Below are 13,381 nucleotides of genomic sequence, written 5' to 3' on the forward strand. Positions count from 1 at the left end.
TTCTATACCGCAATATTAAACTATTTGTCCTATTTCCACTTTAAATGCTTAAAATTCCTGTTTGTGTAATCATATGTTTGTCCATTGCTGTTTCTACGCTCATAGTGTCTCAGTTTCGAACCCTCAACTTTCGATATGTGGATCTGAAATATCATCTTAAACATCAGAGAACCACTCAGACCAATATTTAAGGTTCTCCAATTAATTATTAGAAAATTATTCTGAACACCACCTTATCTTTCTTTTTACGTAAACCAAAGGAATAACCCAATTCAAATATCGTCCTCTCTCTCTCTCTCTCTCTCTCTCTCTCTCTCTCTCTCTCTCTCTCTCTACTTCAGGGTTACAGATGCTTTAACTTCAATTGGATACTGCAGACCTAACCCCAGGCCAACTTAAATCGGATTCATGTACGATTGAATCGGGTTTGGGATTAGACTTGAGAAGTGTTTCGAGACACCCCTTAAGTCAAATCGAGTATGAACACGAGACCTAAATCCATCCCCCCTGCCCGGTTCTCCTCATCCCCTCCCTTTCAGGTTGTCCAAATGCCTCTTTCAATCAAAATATAAGGAGGAAAAAATGTCATAGATTGTAGGTGGTATATATCATTGTGTCCTTTGAGCTTGACTTCTTTTTAGGTTGCGAGATTAACCTCCTCTACCCGAGGTTATATGTGTCTGATGTCAATTGTTTTGGCGTCTCTGTTTGTCCACTGCACCATTGCTTGAAAGCTTAACATGTTTTAGCGACATGTTCTATGGTTCTTTAAAACCCTTGCTCACCTTGATTGACATGTTCTTTTCCACTATATTCATGTTAGGTTAAGGTCATGGTCATGACATCTGCTTAACTCTACAAAATCATCTATTAAGGTCATGGTGTTCTTCTCTAATGAATTCTAGCTTAAACATAAGAATACAAAATCTATTGGTTTATATTCTTACTATATCTAGCCTTCTAATTTATATTATCTAACTAGAAACTATTACAATTAAAAAAAAGGGAGATTTCATATGGATACTATTGTTGTTTTGATGCCATTGACAGTGGAGTCAACATGGCCTAATTTGAAAGTGTAAGTTCGTCCAAGAGACTCATGGAAGTCATGTGAGGATGATCCGAACAGTTAGTTCAGTCGGCATGTGGGATCCCGAGGTATTGCTTTTTTGTGGAGGCTAATTTAAGGTTGTCCTAAGAAGTTGTCTTCTTGTCGAGGAGGATTCGGTGCCGCCCCGACGCGTGTCTTAGCTTCGTCGAGATCCCTACACAAATAATTAGCATTAGGAGATGTCTCGATTCGACCCCTCCGATGATTAAGTTAGTAGAGGAACGAGAAAAAGTTTAATAGAGTTTAAAAGAGTTTAACTTGATTTAATGGTTAGTTTTTATATTTAGGCGGACGGTGACACGATTCCAACGACGAATTAGGTACCTCTTACATTATTCAAAGGCTCATTAATGACGAAGACCGGTGAGCATGCTCCTCCGTGAGTGGTGTCAGGAAAGAACGATTGTGAAAGTTACTCAGAGTTAGTCGTATGATAAAAGGAGCGAAGGAAGGTGGAAGAAACGTCAGTTTGCATATATTAGACGACTTCGAGGAAGGGAAGAGAGAGATCGGCCTCGTTGTTATCCTTTCATGAGATAAGCAGGGGACGTCGGATCACGCTCCTGCTGCATAGGGACATTTCACGCCTTTCCTCTCACATCAGTGCTTGGGCAGCCGAACAAGTTGGCAGCACCGTTAATTTTCCTATCACATACAAAACATTCTATTGCCAGACAAATACAGGGAGAGGCAAACAAGGACAATGACAGCGGATTGTCAACAGGAGTTGATCGCTGCTTTATCCTTCCCCACCACCACTTCAATCTGCTCCCCATCATTCTTTGTCCTCTCAGGCAGCAGCCATTCGTTGTAGCTAGTGAGATCTGGATTCCTATCCATATCTCACCTAATATGCCTCGAAGATTAGCCCGATAGATTCGTATCCAACACACACTACTGCTAGTTGACATGGCCGGTGGAGCCAACACTTTTTTTTCTTCTTCTTCTTCTTTCTGCTAGTTGACATGGTCAGAGAGATCCAAACTGGTTGCAGGCTTAAGTGATGGAATTTGATCCAAGCCCAACTTGCTTCCACTGTCATACCTAAATTGAGCCATACCAATGTGGGTGATAATACGCCACATACTGTGCGTTCTTTGAGCCATAAGTTTTCCGACAAAAATGTTATATGATTATTATTTTTATTTTTTAAAACAAATTTCTCTCATAAATCAAAAAATATTACATGCACTACTTGTTGCCTTCAAATAATTCACAAAGAGTTGGGATCATCGTCCGATCTTCAGACGATGGATGCATAGGTGAACGACGGAGATCATCGAGCCCCTTCCCTCGCTCTCGAGGTGTTGAACTGTGCATGCATTCCTAGTTCTCTCGAATTCAATTCGACATGAATCGTCAAAGCGTTTTGTGTACTTGTTCTGTGACACCCCACTTAGTCTCACATCGGAAGTGGGCAATGAGTGTACTATAATAACTCCCGTTTAAACATTTTGGTCAGTGGTTTGGATCAATGGAATTATTAGCCAGTTAACTCATCATACTCGAGAAAGGACATTTGGTATCAGAGCCGGCCTAGTATTTGAGTAGGAAAGGGCTACTCGTAGATGGAGCATGGAGCCACCACTGAGTTAAACCTCACATACACAATACTAAAGTTTGATCTGAATTATGTTGATCCTTAACATCCTTAATTGAGTGGGGGATAGTGTGACACCCCACTTAGTCCCACATTGGACAATGAGTATACTATGATAATTTCCACTTAAACATTTTGATCAGTGGTTCGAACTAATAGAATTATTGACCAATTAGTTCATCAGGCTCGGGTCATGATATGTTGATATTGCCACCGACCATTGGTGCACGCCATGTAATAATTTGTGTCACAGGATGAGCATTCCACAGTAGAAATATGGAAATAATTCTGTGGGATCATGGCAAAGTGCAACAACCTTCGTTTCCGCTGTAATTAGAGTTCAATTTTCTCTTCCGTAGTTTGTTTTCTTTCAAGAGGTTGGTCCTATGTGTATGGCTTCTTTTGGACTGGATTGCCGCATGCTGGCCTTGGGAGGTGGTTAGTTCTCAGGAGGCCTGAGTTGGAGCCCTCTTCTTCCACAAGTCTCCCTTCAAGCTCACTGCCTATAATGCAATGCATGGGTCACTGCTACAGCAGCAGCAGCTATCATTAGGTAGATACAGACATCATCAGCAGACACGACTTCGACCGCCCGTATTTGTTGCCGGTTCTACGACATTAGAGCTGATGAGTTCCTTTCGCTCCTGAGGAAGATGACAAGTTGCAGGAAGAGGTGCTCGTCTGATTATGTCAGCTCGTATTTAAATAGTAGCTCCTTTTGTGATTGACTCAATGCTGAATCATTCCTCTGCATTGGATCTAATTACCGTGCGTCAAAGAAATGAACTGGTCGAGTTCTGTCACTGTTGTCATCCATGTTTTCTTTTTGTCTCTTTTTCGTTTCAGTGGCTGCCAAAAGTCCAACAAGTTGTTTGTGGTTGAGACATGCTGCTTCGGTCAGTATCTCGCGTGGTCGAGGGAAAGAGAGGATCACCAAGGTGGTCACTGAAATGCTTGACGAAAGCACAGGGCTCCCTTTGTCTTTTGTGTGAGGACTTTTAATGGCTGGAATTAAGAGCAGGGTGGACTATTTTATTCCTACTGACACTAAATTTTCTTCTGCATTTTCAACGCGAGATAATTATCATCATAATCAATCTCCTTTCAACATCTTCTTTTTATTCATGTGTGAATTGATAGAATTAATGTGCACGAGATCGGATACCAACTTAAGCTTCAGGGTTGTGGTTGTTCTAAGTGAGGGACATAAAACACTGGTGCATCTAATTAAACGAGCACTGCCAAACATTGGAAATTAAGGAGTGTACAGCTCGGGAAGAGTCGATCGAGTCAAAAGGAAAAGGTGGACCGAAGGGGACTCTCTCTTGATGGTTACTCCTCTTTACTAGCGTGGATTTCTTGCCGGCTTCTCAACATCGAATTAAACGAGCCAAGCACTGGAGACAGTGCCTCGTACTTGTCTCCCCATCAAAAGTTTCGTGGTTGATCATCTACAGTTATTTTAAACTGTTTCTCTTTTACATGCCCTGAAAAGGAAAAGTTTTGACGCTTATTTTGATGAGTCTCGACATTTACATGGGTAAACTGCACCCATGCACTGCAGATGCACAGACTACACGCTCCTCGTCTCACTCGCATATAAATGCATATACACGCATATACAATGGAAAGAGTAGTTTTATTCAATGCTGTAGCAGAGGAGGAAATTACAGCAATACTGTAACAGAGGAGAAAACTACAAAGCTACAGCAAAGATGCAGCAGAGGAGAAGGAAGCTGCGGTGATGCTACAATAGAGAAGAATGCTATAATAGAAGAGAAAAGGTGGGACAATATTGGTGAGCACAGCACTAGAGACGTCATAACAGAAGGGAACAGACATTGGCGTAGAATGGCAATAGAGAAAATAGTCACCGAGGAGGAAAAATTTGTCACACCGACGACCTGACGCCGGAAAAGCAATAGTAAAAAGTCTTTTTTTGCTAGAGGTGGAGAAGCAACAAAAGAGAGCTTGCTCTAGGCAAGCAGCTCTGATATCATAATAAAAATAATAGAAGATAAGAACAATTATTGTAGGAGAGGGAGGATTTTTCTCAACAGAGTAGAGAGATTTCCTCGTAGAAAAACTGGGTCTCTCCCTCAAAGAGCTTGTCCTGATCTCACCCACCCTACTTCTTATCCTCTAAATTATGTTTCTCTTGTTCTTATTAGGCATCATGTATTCTACTGTTTATACTTTAAGGAACTCTAACCTCGGCTGTATCGATCAGAATGAATGTTGCATGAAAACATGGAATTGCAAAATGAACTGAGGCAATATCCTTTACTTGTTTGCAGGTCTCCTTAGATGCGGAAAGAGCTGGAGATTGAGATGGATGAACTACATGAGGCCTGGCATTAAGCGAGGAAAGATCAACCCTCACGAGAAAGATCTCATCATTCGACTTCCCTCCTTAACCGATGGTCTCTGATAGTCACCAGGCTTCTTGGTCGAACCGATAATGAGATCAAGAACTACTGGAACAATCGTGTAAGCAAGAGGCACAGAAAGCAAGGGACACCACAGCATCAAAAAAGCCATGACGAGAAGAGAGATGGTGATGCTCACTGACCATAAGATTTTTTTAATTATACGAGGAAATTTCTAAGAAAAATCCTCTATTCTATTGAGGAAAATCCTCCCTCATAAATACGAGACAAACATGTTAATGTATTCAAACTAAAGTTACTTTAATAAAATTTATTTTTATCTTCTATTATTTTAATGAGAGATCCTTCACGAAACGCATGGATGAATCAAACATTTTATGGTCTATGAGGACGACGAACACTTCAACAGACTTTTTCAACGGACTTTACCAGAATCCACCGAACAAGATGAGGCTTAGTCTTCCTTTATTGTACGGTGCATGTGGAAATAATTGCGATGGAGGCATCAGCATTGCTGTAGCGAATTAACACGATCACAAATGATCAATGTAGCTACTTGTGTTATTGTTTTACCTCATATTAGAATAATAAATCTTCACGGCTACTTTCAAGAACAAATTTCTGCTATGCAATTTCTACTGACAGTCCATCGCGCAAGACAGTACGTCGATGAACTGTGTGAGTTGACCATCCCGATAAGCAAGTAGGACATCGTTGACCATCTACTGCGTTGGTTATAGATTTAATGCTGATAAAACATCAGAGCAATTGTTTCATGTCGCATTGAAGGCCCCGTAGCCTTTATTAGCTGAAGGCTGTCTTGTTTATCATCGTGTGAGATCGTACAAAACCTGTCTTACCTCGCGCGCGACCGAGTTTGTTCGGTTGCGTGGACGTTCGCGAGCTTCGACAGCGCGGTAGGCTGGCGTGGCATCGCCCGCCTGGTGGCCAACGTCACCTCGAATCCGTCCGTAATCGGAGACGGCGAACTTCCTCCGTCAGTTTAATTCTCCGTTGCGATTCTTTTGTTGCTTTTGGTTGGAAGCTTCTGGAAGAATTAGGGAACCAAATAAATTAGTTGTGTATGAGGTTACGAAAGGAGAGGAGGCGGGAGGCAAAGCATCGCGGAGGAGAGGGAGGTGAGACCGGGAAAGGGCACGATCATCTCAGGTGGAAAACCACGCTCTGCTCAGGTCCATGGTCTCCGCCGCCGCCTTCAGGCTCCTCGCCGGCCCCCGATCCTGACCCCGCGCCTGCATTCGTATCAATCGATCACTCCCTTCTATGTATCTCATCGGGACCATTAATCGCTTGTTGATTCCTTCTTCTTTTCTTTGTTTTTACTAGTGATGATGACGGTAACTGGGGGGGGGGCGAGGGCGAGGAGGCGACAGTCACCTCCTCGGCCGCGGATTTGGAGACGAACCTGTTGACGCCGAGGAAACCCAGAAGGTACTTCATCATCTCGTACATTGCATTACTTGCTTCTTCTTCTCCTTGTTCGTTGTTCAGTTATTTCTATAGCATAGAAGCAAAAGGGTTGCGTAAGTTGATGCGGAACAGGGATAAAGGGAAGCTTGTCGAAGAGGCTGTCTTCCGCCTCCTGTAGCGTCAGGTTTTAGGGGAAATTTAGTCGCCGGTAAGCATTTGCGATCAGAATTAGGAGACGAGAGAGACTTCGAATACGCCGATGGACGGAGAGCACGGGAACCAAGAAAGGTGCATACATCGAGTAAAATGTTCTATTAGTCGGTCGTTTGATCGAACAAAACATGACCAAAAAAGTTTGTTACCGCCAACTATTAACCACAAAACATCTAAAGAACTTGGGTAATTCCTTTATAAATTGAGACCTACCAATCCACAAATTTGGTTACCCTCTTCCATACTGTATCATTTTAAAATGTAGGGAGGACAAATTTCAGCCTAAAGTTAACCAGCTTTGACCGACGAATGAACAGATAAAGATAGAATGTTCAACAACCGGTAGAATAGGTAGGACACAGGAGAAGGTTGCCTTTTGTGTTCCGTAACTAAGTCTAACATGGAAGGCTCCGCCCAGTATTAAGCCTGAGTACAGTAGAACAAACCTCATAAATCACGCTATCTGACAGTCCAAAAATTGAATTGTCTCTATAAAATAAATTTCATCTGTGTGCATATATATTTCCCCAAGGTCAGTGATTTTGTATTTAATGCGTATTCCTGTTACCTAGAATACCCGCTCCAAAGGTTAATGCAGCTAAAAGAAAATTATAAAGATATGATTTCTTAAAAGCTCGAGCCAACCACTCTCATGGCTCAGGATTTACTAGATTCTTTGGTAGTTCTCCAGCTAATTATATATTCTTTCTTATAATTAATTATCTTTATTATTTTGGTTCTTATACTTTTAACGTTATATTAAGATATTTATAAAAGTAAAACATTTAATCTGTCATTCCAATAATTTTTTTTATTTTTAATCTTATAAAATTATCTTTTAAATCTTATATAGAGATCTTAATGTTTCACTTTGTATAAGAATCCTAATGTAACTTTTGAAAATGTAAAGATTATGGTACTAAATCAGATTAATTATAAAAAATATATAATTAACCAATAGTTCTTGATATTGATAAATATGATAGTGAGCTACATCGTAGAAGAAGAGAATATAAACTCGTTAATTGTTAGAAAGAATGAAATTGTAATAATGTAGAAGAATTTATAGATTAAGTGTTAAGAATTATGGAAAGTATCACGTTTTCGAACCCAATTTGGTGGGTTGAGGACTTCTGTAGCAGATAACTAAAAAATATACATCAGATATGTGTCATTTTCCCCTTCATTTTACCACAATCATCCAAATGAAAGTGAAAAATTAAATGCCGAATTCCATATTCATGGGGTTTTGGGATATTCTTTTTCCGGCAGGCGTGCTATTGTATACGAACAATCTATCATATGGTCATGCATGTCACGTTGCGTTCGAAACAACCAAAGAAGAGAGTTCTCGCAGAAGTCATCGAGCCCGCAAAGAATCATGCATTTCTCCCTCTTAATTTCTTTAATCAACTCTTGTCACGTACTTTAGAGTTCAATTTAGCCACAAACTTTCTATTGAGCCGCTTATTGTTTGGTTCGCTACTTATCAGACAATATTAGGTGCCTTCACACGTTCCCTTGGTGGAAGCAATGGCCACGTATTTCTGATTACGTATTACTGCTTGGAAGTTACATATATGGATTAAATTCTCTTGTAACAGTTAGCCTCAAATTTGAATTAATATTTACAGATAAATAGCATAGCTCTTAAATCCTCAAGCTATCAAAAAGGATACTGGTTTTTTTGGCCATGGATAGACAAAATCAATTAGTGTTGGTTTGTGGGAGCAAGACTTTGGTGTGCTGAATCGCCAATAAGAATGAGAGCCCGAAACTGATGGCAAGGAGGTAACAATAGTGAAGTAAATAATAGGAATACTAAGAATCCTGGTTGGTATGAAATGATCGACATTTATTTATCCGTATGATCTGGAATAGTGTATCGCATTATTCTGATAAGATCCAAAGTTGCATGGTAAAACTGTAGTGTGTGTCTATCACACAGTCAAACCATCCGCGATTATTTCACAAAAGACTTTGCAGTCGGATAGGAGAAGCAGTTAAAGATTTCTTTCTTCCAAATCCCGGTTATCGAGATTTTTTCCATATTATTCTCAACCTTTAATATCGCTTCTATTTCTCTCCCTTCTTTTCTGCGTGCGTGGGGCCCGTCTGTATTAACGACTTCACCGAGAACGTTCTCCACCCCCGCTTCTTCTTCTCTCCTTTAGCATAAGCCTTCTCAAACCCCCCCCCTCTCTCTCTCTGTCTCTCTCTCTTTGTGTGTGCGTTCCTCTCTGCATCAATGGGGTCGGAGGGGAAGATTAAGGGGAGCGTCCTGGTGACGGGTGGGGCGGGCTTCATCGGCAGCCATACCGTGCTGCAGCTTCTCAAGGAGGGATTCTTCGTCTCGATCATCGACAACCTCGACAACTCCCTCGAGGAGGCTGTCCACCGCGTCCGCGTCCTGGCCGGCCCCCACCTCTCCCAAAACCTCCGTTTCCATCTGGTGATCCCCTTGTCCTTTCCTTTTCACCGGTTCCTGTACTATGGGTTCAGGAATTGTTACTGGATCGTGTTTCTGATTGGATTCTTTTTCTTTCCTGGCAGGGAGATATCCGGAGCAAAGACGACCTGGAGGAGGTTTTCTCTAAGTCGAGGCAAGATCTTTCCACTCTTTCTGGTGACCAAAATTTTATTTTCGTCAGCTAATCGTTTGCTTAAATTATACTTACTGCATTGTCAATGCCAAATTTCATTGAAAATATTCGACACCTGAAATTGTGATTCTCTGAAATATCGGAATGCCAAAGCTTCATATTCATTGTCTTCTCCTACATGCAAAGCCGGATATTACGTTAGGTTTAGGATAGGAAAGAAGGTGCGGATTGTTAACCGTATTTTGATTTTGGAAAATTAGAGACAGCAGACATGCTCACTCGAGATTAGAATGATGTCACTCAGCTTAAACATCAGACACATTCACCAATATAAAAAAGAAAACAGTTTGCCTACAACAGATCATTAGGACGCCTAACTTGATCCTAGGAACAAAGCCCCACGAGTAGTTCTGCCTGGCCACTTGACTGTGAAAATCAATCAGCAGCACAACCTGAAACAGTCTTGCATGAACTTTCCAAGTTGAAAGCCTAGGTTGGGATTGTGCAGCCTCTCCGAGTTGTACCCCTACTAAGGCCTAAGTGAAATTCGATCCTAGACTCATGTATGTTCGGGGCTTTGTTGATTCTATCATTGACCAAAATAATTTATCGTTGGATATCCATCCATGTCTGTGGGTCACACACTCACAAGCTATAAACACAAATTTAAATTCTTAAGCGAGAGAGCTCTTCATGTAACTCTATTTTTCAAAAAGTAAACATTCTAGTAATTTTAAAATACATATACAGTAACCCATCAGAACTAATTTCTACTACAAGTCCCTTTCTTGCCATATCTCATCACATTCGAGTGGAAATTCTGTCTGATGCTACTCACATGATTCTATCAGTGGAAATAGTGATTGACATGCTCTATATCAATTTGACAAAAAGCTATGATATCCTTTTATTTAAGTGTTCTATCTTATTGTTTTTTAATTTTTGGGACATTCAGACCAACATAACATGCTTTGTATTTTCATGTGTAGTTATGATGCAGTAATTCATTTTGCGGGGCTAAAGGCAGTCGGTGAGAGCGTTGCAAAGCCCAGTCTTTACTATAACAACAATTTGATTGGCACCCTAAATTTGTTTGAATTTATGGGTAAATATGGTTGTAAGAAGGTTTGTTCTTGCAGTTTACTTGACAGTTTTTCTCTAAGAAGTAATCATATTTTACATACTGCAAGACACACCATTGCTAATATAGGGAACTACCTTATTGAATTGCATTCACCAAGTTATGCTTTCCAGATATTATTGACTTTGAACATATGTGGTCATTTCATAATTTCATTGATTTACCAATTAGTATTTTCAATTATGTTTAATTTTATACACAAATTGCCTTCTAGAAAGTGAACCAGGCAATTATGATCTGAATAATCACAAAGCTCCAAATCATAAGTCAATCAGCAATGACAAAATCAATCAAGTTTATTTTAATGATTTAATCAATGTTTTCATGAGAAAACCTTCTATATTAATTATTTGAAGTGAGCTCTAAGAGATTAAAACTGTAGTTACATAATCATTGATCTTTTATAAATCCAAATGTCATGTTTGCTCTTATATCACCATAAACAGCAAACACCAAGATCTTTTCTTATGAGATACCAAAGATCTGTGTCTTGGCTAGGATCATAAAGCATTTGGTACCACCCTAAACAGAGATCTTTTTTCTTACAAGGTACCAAAGATTTGAGCCTTGGATAGGATCATACAGTGTATGTTGCAAACTATTGAGATTATTGATGATTTATTGTAGGAATTAGAAAGAGTTGTGATTTGTTCTCTGGATCTTCCTTTCACTTTTAAGGGGCGGAAGTTTTGCTTTGTGCAATATGGTGGGCATTCAAATATTAAGGATGACAATATTATGAAGTGAACATCCGAACATCCGAAGATTTTTTAGCTAGGGGCTTATTGTGGCAGCATAAGTTTCATTTTCTCATTCGTCATATATATCATTCTAGGGTCATTTTTCTCCATTTTCTTTCCTAATAGTAGATTGCCCAGTTCTAATATGTTCTATCCTTAATTTGCAAGTATAGGTTTAATAGGTTCAACATGTGTATAAAACAATATTCAGCAATCATATAGTTGGATATCGGCACAAGTCATGCTATCAGCCTGTAGTGTGGCCAACAGCATATCAAATGAGAATGGCACACAAAACTTTAAGATATATACAAATAGTCAATATAATTATTATCCTTTTCATTTGAATTGCAAACATTATTGACTTGGTTTCTTGAGCTTCTTCTAAGCTTTTGTAAGTTATTTTTTTTGTAAATGAAGATGGTCTTTTCCTCATCTGCTACTGTCTATGGGCAACCTGAAAAAATTCCATGTGTCGAAGACTTTAAGCTAAAGGCGATGAATCCATATGGTCGAACTAAGGTAAGTGCCATTTTTTAGTTTACGAATTCTGAAACAATTCATGCATGTGTATATATAAGAAGTCCCACAAATTTATTGTAATATGTACTCTAGTGTAGGTTTTCTAAACACTTGTTCAGGTCCTAACTTAGTTGTTCTTTTTTATCAGCTTTTTCTGGAAGACATAGCCCATGATATTCAAAAGGCTGATCCAGAATGGAGAATTATACTTCTAAGATACTTCAATCCCGTCGGTGCTCATGAAAGTGGTTTAATTGGTGAAGATCCCAAGGGCATTCCAAACAATCTTATGCCTTATATTCAGCAAGTTTCTGTTGGCAGGTTACCTGTGTTGAATGTGTATGGCTATGATTATCCAACCAAGGATGGTAGTGCGGTAAATACTCTGCTGTGTTTGTGCAACTAATTTCTTTATGCTTGTAAACCATGTAGAATAAGAAAATTGGAATTCTCAAAGCAGTGACATCAACCTTTTTCCTTTTGCGGGTCAGATTCGAGATTATATACATGTCATGGACTTGGCTGATGGTCATATAGCAGCTCTTTACAAAGTAACTACAGCAGAAAACATCGGTATACATCTACTTCCTCATGCAGTATCATGCGATATTTAATCCACAACGTTTTATCAAAGCATCAAATTGACTCTTTTATCTTTTTCAGGTTGTGTTGCATACAATTTGGGAACTGGGCGTGGCACATCTGTCCTTGAAATGGTCAATGCATTTGAAAAAGTAGTTGACAAGGTTAGGATGACTTTTAATTTCATCATGATCATAGACTGGTCAGATAAGATATTGATTGGTTTCCACATCATATTTCAGAAAATCCCCATCAAGTTATGCCCCAGGAGGCTCGGCGATGCTACAGCCGTCTATGCTTCTACAGAGAAAGCTCAGAAAGAGCTAGGCTGGAAGTAAGTACCTTTTTTATACATTGGTGGTGACTCTTGTTGTTTCACCTTTTAATTTGTCAAATAATAGTCTGAATAATTCATCTGTTTTCATAGTTAAAAAGTATTATAGTTGTTGATACATCCGTAGTGTCATGGAATTAGATTAACATTTTGTTTCTCCACAAGGCTGATGTGTTGGTATCTTACACCTATTTCAGAGCGAGATATGGCATAGAGGAGATGTGCAGAGACCAATGGAATTGGGCAATCAAGAATCCTTATGGCTACAGGCCTCGACCTTGATCGATCAGATACGATGGATTATCTTTTGACAAGTACCCACCACCTTCTGTTTCTTGATAACGTGGAATGTAAATATTTAGCTCAGGTTAGATTTTGGTAAGAAGACAGTTAGCAAACCTGAGTTGAAGCTCCTTTAGTTTTCGCTGTTTCTTCACCAGCCATTCCCAAGACTCTAATAAACTTATATTTTGGAATTATTGAGACCTAATCTCAGCCATTATAGTTAGATTTCAGTCACAAATTTTCCATTCTGCATCGGTGGCCGATTGGGAGTTGCCAAATATTTGATCATTGTTTATCCAAAAAGTTGGCTTTCTCTTTTTAATCAATCACCAAAGTAATCACTCTAAACTACAGCTTTACCTTTTGTACTGCTCTGTGAACTTACACGTGGGGAGACTCCAATTAAATCACTAGCCCGTGCATAGAAAG

General features: G+C 39.6%; 1 protein-coding gene across 1 annotated transcript; it reads left to right on the forward strand.

Moving 5' to 3' along the window:
• The first annotated feature begins 8,566 nt into the window (after positions 1-8,566).
• Positions 8,567-13,150, forward strand: LOC135637923 (bifunctional UDP-glucose 4-epimerase and UDP-xylose 4-epimerase 1-like). The gene is made up of 9 exons (XM_065150810.1): positions 8,567-9,197; positions 9,299-9,348; positions 10,338-10,473; positions 11,650-11,751; positions 11,900-12,127; positions 12,243-12,324; positions 12,415-12,497; positions 12,576-12,667; positions 12,865-13,150. The coding sequence occupies exons 1-9, from the start codon at positions 8,994-8,996 to the stop codon at positions 12,947-12,949; spliced, it is 1,062 nt and encodes a 353-aa protein (XP_065006882.1). The 5' UTR covers positions 8,567-8,993; the 3' UTR covers positions 12,950-13,150.
• Positions 13,151-13,381: the final 231 nt, after the last annotated feature.

This window comes from Musa acuminata, chromosome BXJ3-5 (assembly GCF_036884655.1).
Source record: "Musa acuminata AAA Group cultivar baxijiao chromosome BXJ3-5, Cavendish_Baxijiao_AAA, whole genome shotgun sequence".
In the NCBI taxonomy this organism is placed as follows: domain Eukaryota; kingdom Viridiplantae; phylum Streptophyta; class Magnoliopsida; order Zingiberales; family Musaceae; genus Musa; species Musa acuminata.